Source organism: Amblyomma americanum, chromosome 1 (assembly GCF_052857255.1).
Source record: "Amblyomma americanum isolate KBUSLIRL-KWMA chromosome 1, ASM5285725v1, whole genome shotgun sequence".
NCBI lineage: Eukaryota > Metazoa > Arthropoda > Arachnida > Ixodida > Ixodidae > Amblyomma > Amblyomma americanum.
In genome coordinates, this window is record NC_135497.1 from 533,126,170 (window position 1) to 533,144,929 (window position 18,760).

At 44.4% G+C, this 18,760-nt stretch overlaps 1 protein-coding gene across 1 annotated transcript; it reads left to right on the forward strand.

Annotated features, from left to right (window-relative positions):
- Positions 1–14,490: 14,490 nt before the first annotated feature.
- LOC144107646 (uncharacterized) lies at positions 14,491–17,446 on the forward strand. Its single transcript, XM_077640747.1, has 2 exons — positions 14,491–14,637; positions 16,815–17,446. The coding sequence occupies exons 1-2, from the start codon at positions 14,497–14,499 to the stop codon at positions 17,061–17,063; spliced, it is 390 nt and encodes a 129-aa protein (XP_077496873.1). The 5' UTR covers positions 14,491–14,496; the 3' UTR covers positions 17,064–17,446.
- Positions 17,447–18,760: the final 1,314 nt, after the last annotated feature.

An 18,760-nucleotide genomic window follows, 5' to 3' on the forward strand; every position in this document is an offset into this window, starting at 1 on the left:
ATAAGGCAGCGCGGCAAGCGAAACGCGCATCTTTCGATGCTTCTATTATCCCCATGCTCGCGAAAGGCGCCCTTCCAAATTATTCAAAAGGAAGTGCTCTGGGGCTAAATGGTCGACAAAACCATGCATACATTACCAAAAGCCGGCCTAAGGTGCACAAATTGTCATCAAAGCAGTACAGACACATTTCGGCTGTACGTCCTGTATAAGCACGAGAGAAGTGAATATAAACTGCCATGTAGAATATGATTACGTCTAGTAAATAATTGCAATGAATTTCTTATTCTCGTTCCGCTGTTTAGCATCCGAATAGCAAAATGGACTAGTGCAATTATGTACACATTACGTAAGCTTACAAAACCAATTAGAATTACAAGATTTTTAGTAGGCATGGACGAAAGTGGTATTCCATATCTACTTGTGTGCTGATTAAGCACCGTTACAAATAAGAGAACGCTCAACTGAAGGTTTAATGTCCATGCTCCTTCAGAACTTTGTTTTCGTAGCAAATGGTTCAATGTTTGCTGCCACATCGCCAAGGTAGTCCTTCGATGTGGTGTAATGTATGCTGAACGAAATCTAGGTCCATAGTTTGAAACCCTGGCAAAAAATGTAAAGTTTAAAATGGCTCCAGCCATACGTGTGGCATACCTGTGTCGTGCTCAATTTTATGCATATGGACAGTTTACTTCACTTTGCGTGAGTGATATATGTGCATAAAAAGAAATGAATAGCCTCCATTATATTTATACCCAGTGGTGTTGTCATCAATATCGGCAGCTTCTCAGCACTACAGCTATGTTACACAGTGATGTTATTTCGTTGTATTGTGCAGGCACCGATTTAAGCATGCAGTCCTGATTGACCTCCTTCTAATTAACTGGTTCTGACCTCCTCAGGCATTTAATAGTGCATAGCACTTTGCCTTGAAATTCTTCCTCCTTCTCATTACCTTTTCCTATTCCTGGTTTCTCTTCCAGCCTGGCTGTGGAGGATGCACGCATATCTTCAAGGTCATCCCCAGTTAAACCTTTCCCTTCACCTGTTGTTTTTGAAAACATCTACACTCCCATTCCTGTATATTAACCTCACATTCACTGCCAAATTTCACGACGCACAATAAATGAGTGTAAGTGTGCATTTACACAACATTTAGTAGGCCGTTCCATTTTCCTGCAACTAACGCCACACTGCACTGCACTCTGCACACTGGTGCAGAGAAAAGAAGGCACTTCAACACCTTTACCCTGATAAATCGAGGTGCCTTTCCTTATCAGGCAAATTAAAAGGATGGTAATGGTGCTCAGTCGAAAAAAAGAGCCACCTCATAAATGCCTAGACAGAGCCACCCTGGAAGTGATGAGTGAAAAATCTAGTCCTGAAGACATTGCATGGCTCAGCACATTAAAAATTCTTTATGAAACAACAATTTTCTTTCATTTGCACCATTTTTGTGTTGCGCCCCGTTAGATTTCATTTATTGCACCTGGCAGGTGCTGCATGACGAATTGTACAAATGAAAAGCAATGTAGCAGGAATGAATACAACATATGGTTTCTGAATTAAACACTTTGAACTGTTACAAAAGCACACATACAACCAAGAACTGGGGGCACAGCTACACACTCCAAACATGTGGCAGTACAGACAAAATATAAATAAACACATCATCACACATATCAATATGTGCTGCCAAATGGTCACAAACAGTTTCGCTGAACATGGAGAAGTGTGAAAGCCTTTACAATGAGAGCCGCAAGCGATTGCATAAAAGGATAATTTGAAATTTGTTCAGCGCATAAAGCTGCACTGAACATAATTTCAAGTTGACATGTATAAGGGTGCTTCCAGTGGTAGTAGTGGTGGGCTTGAAGAGTTATGCTAATGAAGCAAGCTAAAGTGTTCACAAAAATTTCAAATGGCTCTACAGGAATGTCATGCGTAATTCTGTTGTGCTGGGTACCCATTGTGAACAGTGCTTAAAGTGGGCAGTCTTGTATTGTATTCATTCAGTGAAATATCTCAGGCATTCTTGAATTCTTGAGGGAGTAACTGTAGTGATGAGGCCAATGTCATGTGTGGGTAGAAAAGTTAATGAGGGTGAGTCGCGTAAGTTTTGCGTATAGTGTAATGCTCTTGACACCGTTTCACACACGTTTATATTATGTGGATAATGTATACCACCTGCACAACAAGGTTATGTGCAGTTGTGCGTTGTGGCCTGTTTGACAGCCTGAAACTAGCAACACAAAAGGCAGCCCACACCTCAACTTGCTTCAGTATTGCCATTATCATAAGCACCAGTTCAAAGCAATGTCATGGAGCAATCATGGCTGTGAACTGAGCCAATATAAACAAGGACAGATGCATGAGAAACACATCAAAATATGTAGGTATAAGGATCCTTGTCTTGCTAACCTGGTATACAACCGTGTATGGGAAATCAACTTCGAGCACTCATGGAAAAAGAAAAGTGATTTCAAATTAGATGTGTAACGAGCCATTTGCCAAGCATCCCACCATATAAATGCGGCATTTCAGTCATTTTAAAGGTTGACACGGTCATCAATGATAGCAATAACATCACAGAACTGTCCACAAAAAAAGGAGCATGCAGAATACAATGTTAGCATGTAGATCATAACATAGATTGCCAAAAGCAAAAGTCTAAGAATGCTGTTCATGTACTGTCTGTCTTCGATACTTGAGAAAAGCTATCGGCTCAACCACAAGAATATTAACTTCTATTGTCTTTCCGCACAAACACCGTTATATTTGGGTACTAAACCTTGAGGTTTGTATTTAAACATTCAGTAAACTTTTTCCGGAGCTAGTTTCAGAACCTTTTCTTTTTTGTTGAGAATGCTACTTCTGACAGAACTGTCAGTTTTTTTTTTTGGTGATCTATATGTGCAGTCACAACAGACGTGCAGTTCATCTTGGCTTCTTTGTTAGTGCCAGTGGTTGATTTACATGTAATTAATGCACATTTCACAGTATTCATTCCTACAGCAGTGCTTACAAAATGAAATGCTATCATCATAGGGTATGCAGCAGTGCAAGAGTCAAGCGATCAGGCCTTGATGCGAAACGATAAATCCAACTTAGTTTCTAAAATCTTCGGGGTGGAAAAAACAATGAGTCAAAGCAACAGGCAAACTATGTACATGTACAGTTGCCACACATGTGCAAGAGCAAAGTTTTTCTTTGTCTAGTCGCCTCCCCTTCCTGATCAGTTTATCTGGTTGTTATCAGTTCATAACTATTTCTTGCTTCTCGCTCACTGCTGAATTGTTCAGTCATGGAACTAAATGTGAAAGTAAAAAATGCTTCACAAAAGTAAACTTTTGTGTTGAAAAAAAAGACATCCACTACAAGGAGAAATGCAGTGATGAGTGAACCGCCATGGAAGTCAAGTTGCAACACTTCTTAGTGACATTTGTGCATGGTTTACAATGACAGTGGTTTGTTACGATTGCAAGTGTTGTCAGTGCCCTTACATGCAGTGCAACAACAACCTCGACAAAGTAATTGCTCTAATGAGGTAGATAGCAGAATAATATCTGAAAGCGGCCAACAGCATTACTTAGGCTGCCAATCACACTACCGCACACGCTCCTGGTTCTCATACTGTTTTCTTTTTGGACTGGACTCATACTCCATAGCCAGCAAGCAGTGCAGACATCTCAAGGATAGACTTCTCTAGGTGTAAACCAAATTTTGAACAATTAATTGGGCATACTGTTACTGGTCTTTTTCTGTTTGACCCAAAGGTGCAGTGTCTAGACATACCAGTGGTTGGACTCTCTACACATGCTGGTTCTATAACTTCGACAACAGACAACTCAGTCAGGCTGGCATAACTTGAACAGCCTTGATGCCGATGTCTAACGATCTTGGCTGTGCAAGTATTGAAAACTAATGGGTTCTACATTTGTGTTGTCTCCTTTGAGTGCGGAAACATAAAATGTGTAGGAGCATTACGTTTTGTTTTATGCTTTTGCAATCCAAGAAGTTGCTGATCGGAGGGAGAAATTTCTCATCTTTGAATAAGAAGTCACATAGGAAAGTACAAATCTTTCCAAGTATCTGCTCCAACCATAACTTTTGCGGAAAGAACCAGTGCAGAAGTAGTGTGATATAGTCAACCCATGAGTACCAAGACTGCTATCATGCATGGCGATTAACTGCAGCACAATGGCTTTTCATTTCTTAGCGTACTGCAGTCGACTAAAAGAACATGTGAATTTGTGGAACAAACCAGGACCACATGTGGCCAACTATTACCACAGATGCACATGTACACCAAGTTTAATGGAAATATTTTTTTCGGGCACAGAAACAGATTCTGTGCAAAACTGCAGAACTGGCCTAGCTACATAGGAATCACCTAAGAAAGCTTGACATATACATTTCCTATGACGTCTGGCCGTCAACACATTGGCTGCGCTGACATCATAGCATCTGCCATGCTTGAGACCAGAACCACGGCAGAAACCTCCACGTTCTAATCTAGTGATCGCCACTTTCAATGCGGAAGCTATGCCCCGGACTCCATCTGGTGCCTGTGACAAAACGTGAAATACTTCTTTCACACAGTCCTACAGTCCCGCAAAATATTTGCTTATGACTGTTTCACACTGCACACACCATTGCACAGCAGTGCAGTGACATCGCACTCAATTTTACACAACAGCGTATACAGCTCGTTCGGTCAAAAAGCCATTGCTGTGACCTAGGATTGACAGCAAGGCCTCACAATCTTGGCGAAAATATTCCCAGAAGTTTCATACGAAAAGAAATTCGCTGCCATTGGGGTTCGATCCTAGGTCCTTTGTGTGCCAGGCAGGCACTTAACAAATATGCCACAAAGGGTTGTTGGTTCAAGCGTGTCAGAGGGGCACCAAGTGAACACGTGGTGTATGGCAGTAAGGCGTCTTAGGGATATACACTGTTATAGTAATTAAAAAAATTAAAAAGAAGGCAAATTCGTTATCGCATCTTATCTTAAAGGGACTCTGAAATGATTTCCATGGGCATCTTCTACTGCAACTAATCTGTAGAGGTGGGCTTTGCGGGTATTCAAGTCAAATTTGAAAGCTCCGAGTGCGCCGCTGTAGCTCGCAACTCATTAGAGCGACACACCTCACACATGACACGTCAGTGAGCAAAAGCGCCAGCCTTCAAGCTCGCCCAGTCTGCCCAGATGTCATCGGGATAGGGAATGTGCAGTGAGGTGCATTACCCTAATCGGTTGCGAGCTACTGGGAGCAGCAGTTTTTAACAATTACTTCTAAATTATACGGTTCATGCAAAGGTTTCAAATTTGACTTGAATACACACAAAGGCCACCTCTACACAATTGTTGCTCTAGAATACACCCATCGAAATCATTTCAGGGTCACTTTAAGGCAAAGCTTAAATGTGCTCCTAATTTTTAACTTTACTTCTTTCAGTCACAATGACCTCAGGAACCGTTGTGTACTCATTAACATGATTTAGAGAGCAGAGGCCGTATCACGTAACTGTCATAAATTCTGTCAAAAGTTAATGACAGTGACGTCAAATTGGTGAAACGATGAGACGTCACCGCTTGATGCAACGAGGAATCAGCCAATTACATCAGGGCGCCACCCCGAGAGCATTTATTTGCACGGCGATAGACCGTCTGCTAAATTTTTTGTAAAAAGCATTCAGAAATACAGTGATCAAAATAATTAATATTTTATTTTGCCAAAAAATTGTGTTTAAAGTTAGAACATATTAAGCAACACAAAAAGCATAAGAAGTTGTGTTATTCAATTTTTGGAGGGTGACTATTGGTGCCGAGGAGATGCACTCACAACGGTAAAATGTCAACAAGCCGCTTTGTACGAAACATGGAGTCCTTCCTCCATGGCACGAAAGCAGCCGAAGCAGCCAATTCCACCCAATGTTATTGTTTTTTACGCGGCATCTAAAAATCAGGCTACTGTGCGGTTGACCTAAGTGCACAGAAAAATTTGAACGAAGGCAATGAAGGCTACGTGCCTGCCGAGCAAACTTGCAAGCAGCGATTGGTAAGAAATCAATGAAAAAATCTTGTCTTGTTCGGTGCTTACGTTTGAAAACGCCAAAGGGTGAAGTGTTGCAGTATGTGATGTGTGGCCGTCTGTTTCTTTTCCCTTGAGGAAATAGAAGACGACCACGAAGTGCGATTTGCTGGGAAAAATGAAGTGCTTTGCCAGCATAAGCCTGTGTTGCTTATGTGTAGCTATTGCACTTAGGTGACCACGGAAACCCACCCCTTCTGCGTGCTAAGTTAGCAGATTGGCATTCGCTTACCATCGGTTGTGTAATGCCGATGTGTGCCTTGCTACCAACGGCAGCTTGAAGGCTGCCCGTGGCAATTAACCGCAGTGCACATAGCACCTGCCGCCGAACCGATAACGCGCTCGCACACGCACCTAGCAGTTCATCGGAGACTTCGTCGTACAGCCATTCCACAATCTGCTTCTACAGTCAAAAAAAGGCGTTAAAACAGCTCGTCCGGCAGGTCAAACGCGTCTTCATGCGCCCTCCTTCGCCGTTGCTCGCACCGGCGCAACCGCCTCAGTTGTATCGCCGCGTTCACCGCCGCCATTTTCTGTCCCAAACGCAACAGTCAAATTGACCGCCTCGAGGCGATCACAAAAAAAAATCAATTTGCACCTGCGTAATTAGGTGTGCAACGCCATCACTTCTGCCACATCCGTGACGTAATCTGCAGCCACCCATGATGCAAAAAAGCAATATGGCCGCCAGCCACGACTGACCAATAGGATTGAGGCTAACTGACTGTTTTCGACAAGTTTAGGCAACTTTGCTATTTGACAGTTCTGTAATACGTCCCCAGGACTCTTGCAAACACTATCTGCAGAAAGCATGGGCAGTGCCCAAGACCGTTCTGTGCTTGCATCAACAGGCACCATGTGATTTGGGAAGGACTACAATGAGAACATGCCACAATGTGGGCAGGTAAAAACAAGCACAGTCATTGCCATAGCATCATTACAATGATAATTGGAGCATGACTGCAAGGGCACTGGAAACGTCAGGCACTTAAAAGGGAATTCATTTTGGAGCTTAAATGAGCCTGTGCTAATATGCAAATATATTAAATTATGAGAATGACAAGGAGACTACACCATGCTCTCATCTGTTATGCTTCATGCTAATTATAGTCACATTTCTCACAAGTTAGCTTAAAGAGGATAAAAAGCAGCACAACAAAAGTCAACAACAAAAAAACCTTACTGGACTGTTGAATTGCTAATAGAGTTTTGAAATTCACCGATGTAAGGGTGTGTCACGAGCGAAAAAGAAAAGAGGGATGAGTAAACACTGGACGTAAGGAAAGGCATGTTAATTGGCACATGGCACTTTGAAAGAAAGAGAAGAGGGAAGAGAGTGCAGTCCTATTTTTGGAAGAGATGGAGAAGACGACGACGAAACTGAAAACAAGGAAAATGAATTCAACTACACCTTGGCCAACCCCCTGCGTGGATATGTGCTATATACCTAAAGTGAAGAAGAAGAAGAAGAAGAAGAAGAAGAAGAAGAAGAAGGACGTACAAAAGGAGGGATGGCGAGGTAGACAGGAGGAACGTTCTAGGTGCGGACGTTGGCGCATTGCCATCAGCTGCAGCAGGAGGTGTTAGATCGCGAGGCCTACTGACCTGGCGTGGTCCCCACCGGCTGATGCTCCGGACCTGTGGATCACGACGCTGACCCCGTCTTCGGAATGCGGGCCCTGTGTCAACGCCTCCGGATTGACGCTTAGCCTGCGGCTGTTGCTATCTGCCAGACCTCGTCATCAGTACGAAGATGCTCCAACGCCGACATCCAGCTAAGGCAACGTGGCAGCACCGACTCTCGTTGTTGTGCCAATCAGTATGAGGCCGGCACGATAAAGGAAATGATTTATTTACTGGCTGAAGTGTTAGAACGTATGATGGCGTGCAGCCGAACGACGCGTGACGCCGGCACGCGGAGGAAGCTCAATTCGGCTACACTTCGGCGTCATCATCTTCAGCAGTTGGTGCTGCTCCTGCTGCGTAAGGCCGCCGCTGCTGCTACAGTTTCACCTGATCCTCCTCACCACTCTTCTCATAGAACAGCGGCGTCTCTTAAAACAAGGTACCACCTGGGCTTATGTCCGTACTCCGCGTCCGAGAGAGCGTACAAACCACCCGCATTTGGTAGCAAGACTGTATGAGTGCGAATTTGTGGTTTATGCGTGAGGACCATTAGTGTGATAGGTATGCGGTGTTTTCTGTTGTGTTATCTTGATGTATGTGTAATGTGCTGTTTTTGTTTGTTGTTCACTCAGGCATAAAGTGCGTCTTGAGTTTCCCCTTTGAAGCCTTCTCTCTCCTTTATAGGCTTGCACACACACAGAGCGCTTACCATTCCACACCATAAGCACACTTTTGTGTGACCGGGTGCAAGGCTTTTAGGAGCACCTCTATGAGCCTCTCTGAGCTACGTGGTCAGTGTAAACTCTAATGCACAGCAAATGGCTGCATGACATTCTAATGCAGATCGCACTCAAAAACGCATGAGAAGAAGCAGTGGGAATGTTACAGGGCTGACTAATAGGCAAAGTATGGTTGGATGTTAGAAAATCCTTCCTCAGCACCAGTTTGCGATACCACTCTCCAAGAAGCCAGAGCAGCTCAGAAACTGCAGTCGCAGAAACACACTCAACATGTAGAATAAACACTGAGTGTCATATTTTTTGATGGACAAACATTGCTATGTACACAGAACAGGTAGGACCATTCAACCAACGCTACCCATATTAACATTCCATAAGCATTACTTGTACCGTGGTATTCTACTCTACTGCACTACAAAAAAAACATGAGGGGAGGAACTGGGTCAAGAAATGTGTAGAGCTAAAATTTTTGTATAAAAGGTAACACCTGCACACTATTACACTTGTACTCTTGAAGCAGTTTCTACAGTTGCAATACACACACAACAGTTGGAAACATGCAGTCATTCACCAAGTTCACTGAGTACACATCACATCGCAACATGTCACAATGATTGAAGTGACCCCTCCTTCCCTTCTTATAAAAACAGAAGTGCAATACCAGCCTCCTTCTCCACCCAGGCAGTGACATGCAAGGCACACCAATTAAAAGGTGGTCCTAATTTTGCAGACATAGATTCTTATGAATCTCAGGACAACGGGGGTACCAAGATAAGAATAGACATGTTCTTGGAGGTGGGTCCAGTACCGACTGTTGTGTAGCTTTAAACGTTGAGAGAGAAAATTGTACGACACAGCTGCGAGCCCTGAAGAGCTTCTGAAAGGCTATGCAGTGCAAGGAGCCAAAGAGTAAGGAAGTGGTGCTGTTGCACCTGACTGTCGGAGGCACTTATGCTTTTTCATTAGGCATCTAAATAGTAGGTAACGCTATCCACCGCACTTCATTCAAACAGTGTCAGTCAATGACAGGCCTGGATGAAAGACATGTGCACCACAGCATTGCAAAAGGATGCCGTACCAGGCTTATTTTGCAGCAGGAGGCAGACCCCACTTGCAAAGATGATGTGGTGGGCTAGAGAGCTGCAGCGGAGGCAGCAGTTTATGTCTACTATTTCGTTGAACGAACAGCTTCACGCTTGATCAGCCTAAACAAGGGAGCCTGGAAAGGGCATTCACACGGTTGTGACTGCAACGGTTCAATTGAGCACAAGGCCTGGGTTGGCCAAGTCTGTACATAATGCAGAGCCAGGTCAGGGTCTGTGCAGACTGTAAGAAAGGTGATGACTGATGATCACCACTGTGTGACTATACTCATATTGTCCAACACATGTGTTGGACATCTGTCAGTAATTCCCAGCTTGGTGAAAGCATAATTGCAGACCAGCAGACAATTGGGTTGTACCTTGTAATGAGCTGGTATTTCCATTGTGTTTGTCGTTGATGAATGCATTCATGATTGCTCAGCTCCATGGGTCCCAAGACAGGTGCCTGCTACCTCGTCAGATACCGGTTGTTGGCTGTTCCTCGAAGTTTACTGCTGGCAATGCAAACTACAAAGCAAACTGCAGCGTACATTAAATGTCTTCGATTCAGAGCTTAACAGATTGCTTGTGACAGTTTGTGAACAGTTGCAAGCTCTATAATACACGGTCGCTTGTATTTGTGGGAAATATGGAACCAGGTACTGCAGGCGACGACATTGGTCAAGGGGCACTGCAAAGTTCTGCAAGTGCTTTGGCTGCATGAAAAGTATTCGACTAGTGGCAACGTGCAGCACTACATAGTTGTGGGGTGCCGTTATTCCAAAGCAACGAAGACGTAGCTGCACCAAAAGTTTATAAAACAGCTTGCCATTCTCAGGGACGTAGCTTGCCGGGAAGTAGAATTCCACACTTTCCCAATTGTTCTTCCCATCAAAGATTTGCAGCTTGCCAAGCAGGCCAGCAAAATATTAGCGGATGTGAATAATTCTTGTCATGCGGGGTTGAATTTCATACAGACTATGAGCGACGCAACAGGCGCTGCTTTCCTGTTGTCTCCTTTTTCCTGTGAACGTCTTTTTTAGCGCACAGCCTCCAGAAATGAATATGTACCAACTAGCCTGTCAGAAAGTCTTACTAAACAACAGTGGAGAGCTCCAGATTAATTTCAACCGCAGCGGTGGCAAGTCATGAAGATTAAATGCAAGAAAGCCTGCAAGCTGTGCGGTGTCAGTGCATGTCAAAAACCCCAGATAATGTCAACAGATTCCAAGGAGCAAATGTAGCTCAAAAGCACATCAGAAATAGGTCTCACTTTCACTACAGTACCCACTGCTATGAGCACTGCAGATAGTAGTGCAGGTCCTACGGCCTGCAGTACTCGTAGCAGTCCCCGTTCACATGGCCCTTTGTACCGCAGTGATGGCACGCATTAATGATGTGCCTGGTTGGCACCCTTGAGAAAGGAGCAAGGATGCCTGGTCCGTACACCTTTTCCAGGCTCCTGACGAGGATCTCCACCAGCTCCTCCACTCCTTCACCAGCCGACAGATGGTATCCATCGGCGCCAAAAAGGTGCCTCTTTGGAAATTTACGTGCATCCAAGAAGCGATGCTGAAAATAAAATAGAATTTGTTCAGAAATAGGGCAAATTGAGGCAATACGTCAAACATGGTATGGTATCAAGGGTTAATGTCCAAAACTGACTTGAGGTATGAGGGCTGCTACAGTGGAGGGTTCCAAATTAACCTCGACCATTTGCAATATCACATAGCAGCACATTGCCACCATTTTGTTACCGGCTCGGTGAGCGTGAGCAACCAGCGCGGGGAAACATTTAAGACATCACAACAGTATAGAGCTAGAGTAAAATTTTACCTTTCTGGTATATTTTTGAAGTAAACAACTCATGAACAGGCAGAAACAAAGCAGACCACACAAACATAGCACTTGCTTAAAACAGAATTAACTCAAACACGTGAAATTTCTGGCATATAAAACACATCAGATCAAAACCTCAGTACGCCAGTCCCATCTGGAACCCACCTCAGATACACCTAACAAATGTGCTCGAAAAAATTCAAAGCTATGCCGTCCATTTTGTGCATCATGCCCCGTACCCTTATTTCATCAGCGTTTTATCTCTGAAGGACAGCCTTGAAAGCCTCTTACTTTGACGCCGCATTACCAGCCTTTCTTTCGAGCACAAAATTCTTTGCAGTTCACTCAGTCAAGCACCTTAAGTTATGCATCGCACCCACATATCTCACCACGCTGTGCATCCTTTTCAGATAACTCGGCCTGTTGCTCACACATTTTCAGGATCTTTTTTTCCGCCTAGCATTTGTGGACTGCAATGCCCTTCCCCATGAAGTCGCTGGCATCACATGCCCATTTTCATTTCTTGAAGCCTTGACAATGCATTTTCAAACGCAATGCCTGCACTCGTATCTTTTCTTAAATATCTGTAACCCCAACCCTCATATAATACCTCCATAGGTGGTATTTTAGAAGAACGTCAGTTTGGGCTAGATGGTGCATTATTTGGGACAGAAATGGTAATAGCGCTGCAATTAGACGTACACAAGAAAGACTGACACAGGACATGCGCTAACTTCATCTGATTTTATTTACTGCAAAGCCAGCAAATATATGGAAAATTCAAGGCATGCGCAATCAACACCTACACAACAGGCATCAACAAAACCGTTCCAGATATGATATCTCATTCTTGAAAAGGCGAACCGAGGTATCACTCACGCAATCTATTCCCCTTTTCCTAATGTGGAATGCTTCCAGAAGCTCCCTCGCCTTCGTATCTCCACTCCTGTCCAGAATCTTTATCTCCCGAAGCCGTGGCTCACACTTCTTGCATTGCTGGCATCTTTTTTGCCCCGGCCCATGTTCTGCCGCACGATTACAAACGAAGCACTTCTTTTTTGCCCCGGCCCATGTTCTGCCGCACGATTACAAACGAAGCACTTCGAAGTGCTTCGTTTGTAATCGTGCGGCAGAACATGGGCCGGGGCAAAAAAGATGCCAGCAATGCAAGAAGTGTGAGCCACGGCTTCGGGAGATAAAGATTCTGGGCAGGAGTGGAGATACGAAGGCGAGGGAGCTTCTGGAAGCATTCCACATTAGGAAGAGGGGAATAGATTGCGTGAGTGATACCTCGGTTCGCCTTTTCAAGAATGAGATATCATATCTGGAACGGTTTTGTTGATGCCTGTTGTGTAGGTGTTGATTGCGCATGCCTTGAATTTTCCATATATTTGCTAGCTTTGCAGTAAATAAAATCAGATGAAGTTAGCGCATGTCCTGTGTCAGTCTTTCTTGTGTACGTCTAATTGCAGTGCTATTACCATTTCTGTCCCATAGGTGGTAGTTGAGGAAAACAAAGTGAAGATAAAATGTCTGAACATATATTGACGGCAGGTCACCAAGAAGACATGCTGGGATAAATACTTTAATGCCTGCATGTGCCCCTTAGCTTGGTGAGCTCTGCATCATGACAGTGAGCATATACTGATGCAGTCACCACCTCTTGGTACAGCCTTCTGATTTTCTGTAGTTTTCTGCTCATATTTACCTTCATGTTTTTTCAGAATGAATCTGCAAACCGACATATATGCACCCACTGGTACTGCAATGTGCTGCCATGCATCCTTCATGGGCAGTTTTATCCTTGCTGGCAGGCCTACTGAGAATTTTATAATGACATCAGCTACTATATCGAACGTACTACTTGCCGTGAGTGAGAGACAAGACCCTGCACTCCTCTGAACACTCACTCAGTTAACAGATATTATGATGTTACGTATGTTGCCCAGCATTTTAGGTGCTGAAAAATCAAACTTAACAACGGCCAACCTCTTGAGATTGTGTGGCAGAGTGTGAAGGTAAAAAATTACAGCATCAGTGTGTTCTGCCTTTTTTTTTAAGCTGTGAGCAAACTGCATTCACAAAACGTGATGGCTCCAGCACATTTTCTTCAATGCAAATGAGAATATAAGTTGGGCAACTGGCACATGTCACCTGCATGCATAGCTACTGAAACATTTTGTCTATTTCGTCAGGGCAAGACCTATTCAACGAAATCTAAACAATACATAATCAATGTTCTTTTCATAATTTTGTAATGTGTGCAACTGAATAGTGCAGGTAGTCGTGTCACTGTGTGTTGTCAAGAGTTGTTACTAAGAGTTCGATTAGTGAGCACGCAACATGTGGTATACTGCATGCAATCATTTCTCATGCAGGAAGCAGTTAGTATGCTTGCAAGCAGTTGAGAAAGTACGCCAACAAGGTGGAAACTGCCCATGATGGATGACTGCATTGTAGTACCTGTGGGCGCACGCCTCAATTCTCAACTGTTTTGCTCTAAATATATAAAGTGCAACTGATACAGCAAAATATGTCTAGACGCTTCGGTCGCCGCGCGCGCGTCCGAATAAATACCGACCTGAACCCAACTCCAAACCGTCCCTATGCTGTCCCTAGCTGAACTAAACTTGACGCTGTCTGTTTCCTGTAATCTTAGATGTCCCCAACCATTGTATGTGACTGCGAGGTGCGCTTTTTTCCACGTTTTCTACGCGCGCGAACTTCAGTTGCCGCCAGTGACGATCCATCATGGCGTTACGAGGCGTGCTCGTTGGCGATAGTCAGCTGAAGCGTTTGTGCAGGTCTCGTCTGCGGTTGCGTCCGTCGGTCGAGACCTGCACATTCAGCTTCAGCGGCTACTATGCCGTGAGCCTTGCAAGCGCTGTGCGGCGCATTAACCTGCTGCGCGCAGACTTCTGTGTTGTGTACGTGGGAGGCAACATCTCTAGGCCAAACACAAGTCCGCAGGAGATTTGCGACAACATCAAGGTATGTACTACGTGGTGGTGCAACGCGTCGAACTTCTGCCGATTTCAGTAATGAGTTCTGAACTATCATTTCGCATCCTAGGCCCTCGTCCTGCAGCTGCTACGCGACGTGGCCCCTGTGGTCCTCATGGTGAAGGTGCTGCCACGCTGGTTTATTACGGCGGACGCCGAGGTGAGCCGTAGCTGGTTGAACCGCCGTCACCTGCTCAACCGCAAGCTGACGGCTACGCTCAAGCGGATGCCGTCTGTGTTCATCCTGAACCCGGACGTGAGTACCGACATGCTTGTCTTGTTGTACGCCTTTGGGGTGAACAGTGCACAAAAAGGCGAGTAGAATACCAGATGAACATAGAGCTGGTGTGCAACAACATTTATTCTTATTACAGGAAATCTCCGTTTGTTCGTGGCGAAACAAAAAACAAGCAGTTTAGGAAAAGTTGTAACTGCCGGCCTCTTCTGATAACAGAGAAAGCGAGCATACATTGACATAGTCTTTGCCCCCTGCTGCTGTCATCTCAGCTTCCATATTTTGCTGTATCAGTTGCACTTTATATTTTTTAGAGCAAAACAGTTGAGAATTGAGGTGTGCACCCACAGGTACTACAATGCAGTCATCCATCATGGGCAGTTTCCACCTTGTTGGCGTACTTTCTCAACTGATTGCAAGCATTCTAACTGCTTCCTGCATGAGAAATGATTGCATGCAGTATACCACATGTTGTGTGTCCATTAATCGAACTCTTAGAAACAACTCTTGACAACACATAGTGACACGACTACCTGCACTATTCAGTTGCACACATTACAAAACTATGAAAAGAACATTGATTATGTATTGTTTAGATTTCTTTGAAGAGGTCTTGCCCTGACGAAATAGACAAAAGGTTTCAGTAGCTATGCATGCAGGTGATATGTGCCAGTTGCCCAACTTATATTCTCATTTGCATTGAAGAAAATGTGCTGGAGCCATCACGTTTTGTGAATACAGTTTGCTCACAGCTTTAAAAAAAAGGCAGAACACACTGATGCTGTAATTTTTTACCTTCACACTCTGCCACACAATCTCAAGAGGTTGGCCGTTGTTAAGTTTGATTTTTCAGCACCTAAAATGCTGGGCAACATACGTAAAATCATAATATCTGTTAACTGACTGAGTGTTCAGAGGAGTGCAGGGTCTTGTCTCTCACTCACGGCAAGTAGTACGTTCGATAGAGTAGCTGATGTCATTATAAAATTCTCAGTAGGCCTGCCAGCAAGGTTAAAACTGCCCATGAAGGATGCATGGCTGCACATTGCAGTACCAGTGGGTGCATATATGTCGGTTTGCAGATTCATTCTGAAAAACATGAAGGTAAATAGGAGCAGAAAACTATAGAAAATCAGAAGGCTGTACCAAGAGGTGGTGACTGCATCAGTATATGCTCACTGTCATGATGCAGAGCTCACCTAGCTAAGGGGCACATGCAGTCATTAAAGTATTTATCCCAGCATGTCTTCTTGGTGACTTGCCGTCAATATATGTTCAGACATTTTATCTTCACTTTGTTTTCCTCAACTACCACCTATGGAAGTATTATATGAGGGTTGGGGTTACATATATTTAAGAAAAGATATGAGTACAGGCATTGCGTTCGAAAATGCATTGTCAAGGCTTCAAGAAATGAAAATGGGCATGTGATGCCAGCGACTTCATGGGGAAGGGCATTGCAGTCCACAAATGCTCGGGGGAAAAAGATCCTGAAAATGTGTGAGCAACAGGCCGAGTTATCTGAAAAGGATGCACAGCGTGGTGAGATAGGTGGGTGCGATGCACAACTTAAGGTGCTTGACTGAGTGAACTGCAAAGAATTTTGTGCTCCAAAGAAAGGCTGGTAATGCGGCGTCAAAGTAAGAGGCTTTCAAGGCTGTCCTTCAGAGATAAAACGCTGATGAAATAAGGGTACGGGGCATGATGTACAAAATCGACGGCATAGCTTTGAATTGATTCGAGCACATTTGTTAGGTGTATCTGAGGTGGGTTGCAGATGGGACTGGCGTACTGAGGTTTTGATCTGATGTGTTTTATATGCCAGAAATTTCACGTGTTTGAGTTAATTCTGTTTTAAGCAAGTGCTATGTTTGTGTGGTCTGCTTTGTTTCTGCCTGTTCATGAGTTGTTTACTTCAAAAATATACCAGAAAGGTAAAATTTTACTCTAGCTCTATACTGTTGTGATGTCTTAAATGTTTCCCCGCGCTGGTTGCTCACGCTCACCGAGCCGGTAACAAAATGGCGCCAATGTGCTGCTATGTGATATTGCAAATGGTCGAGGTTAATTTGGAACCCTCCACTGTAGCAGCCCTCATACCTCAAGTCAGTTTTGGACATTAACCCTAGATACCATACCATGTTTGACGTATTGCCTCAATTTGCCCTATTTCTGAACAAATTCTATTTTATTTTCAGCATCGCTTCTTGGAGGCACGTAAATTTCCAAAGAGGCACCTTTTTGGCACCGATGTATACCATCTGTCGGCTGGTGAAGGAGTGGAGGAGCTGGTGGAGATCCTCGTCAGGAGCCTGGAAAAGGTGTACGGACCAGGCATCCTTGCTCCTTTCTCAAGGGTGCCAACCAGGCACATCATTAATGCGTGCCATCACTGCGGTACAAAGGACCATGTCAATGGGGACTTCTACGAGTACTGCAGGCCGTAGGACCTGCACTACTATCTGCAGTGCTCATAGCAGTGGGTATTGTAGTGAAAGTGAGACCTATTTCTGATGTGCTTTTGAGCTACATCTGCTCCTTGGAATCTGTTGACATTATCTGGGGTTTTTTGACATGCACTGACACCGCACAGCTTGCAGGCTTTCTTGCATTTAATCTTCATGACTTGCCACCGCTGCGGTTGAAATTAATCTGGAGCTCTCCACTGTTATTTAGTAAGACTTTCTGACAGGCTAGTTGGTACATATTCATTTGTGGAGGCTGTGCGCTAAAAAAGACGTTCACAGGAAAAAGGAGACAAGAGGAAAGAAGCGCCTGTTGCGTCGCTCATAGTCTGTATGAAATTCAACCCCGCATGACAAGGATTATTCACATCCACTAATATTGTGCTGGCCTGCTTGGCAAGCTGGAAAACTTTGATGGGAAGAACAATTGGGAAAGTGTGGAATTCTACTTCCCCGCAAGCTATGTCCCTGAGAATGGCAAGCTGTTTTATAAATTTGTGGTGCAGCTACGTCTTCGTTGCTTTGGAATAACGGCACCCCACAACTATGTAGTGCTGCACGTTGCCACTAGTCGAATACTTTTCATGCAGCCAAAGCACTTGCAGAACTTTGCAGTGCCCCTTCACCAATGTAGTCGCCTGCAGTACCTGGTTCCATATTTCCCTCAAATACAAGCGACCGTGTATCATAGAGCTTGCCACTGTTCACAAACTGTCACAAGCAAACTGTTCAGCTCTGAATCGAAGACATTTAATGTACGCTGCAGATTGCTTTGTAGTTTGCATTGCCAGCAGTAAACTTCGAGGAACAGCCAACAACCGGTATCAGACGAGGTAGCAGGCACCTGTCTTGGGACCCATGGAGCTGAGCAATCATGAATGCATTCATCAACGAAAAACACAATGGCAATACCAGCTCATTACAAGGTACAACCCAATTGTCAGCTGGTCTGCAATTATGCTTTCACCAAGCTGGGAATTACTGACAGATGTCCAACACATGTGTTGAACAATATGAGTATAGCCACACAGTGGTGATCATCAGTCATCACCTTTCTTACAGTCTGCACAGACCATGACCTGGCTTTGCATTATGTACAGACTTGGCCAACCCAGGCCTTGTGCTCAATTGAACCGTTGCAGTCACAGCCGTGCGAGTGCCCTTTCCATGCTCCCTTGTTTAGGCTGATCAAGCGTGAAGCTGTTCGTTCAACGAAATAGTAGACATAAACTGCTGCCTCCGCTGCAGCTCTCTAGCCCACCACATCATCTTTGCAAGTGGGGTCTGCCTCCTGCTGCAAAATAAGCCTGGTACGGCACCCTTTTGCAATGCTGTGGTGCACATGTCTTTCATCCAGGCCTGTCATTGACTGACACTGTTTGAATGAAGTGCGGTGGATAGCGTTACCTACTATTTAGATGCCTAATGAAAAAGCATAAGTGCCTCCGACAGTCAGGTGCAACAGCACCACTTCCTTACTCTTTGGCTCCTTGCACTGCATAGCCTTTCAGAAGATCTTCAGGGCTCGCAGCTGTGTTGTACAATTTTCTCTCTCAACGTTTAAAGCTACAGAACAGTCGGTACTGGACCCACCTCCAAGAACATGGTTATTCTTATCTTGGTACCCCCGTTGTCCTGAGATTCATAAGAATCTATGTCTGCAAAACTAGGACCACCTT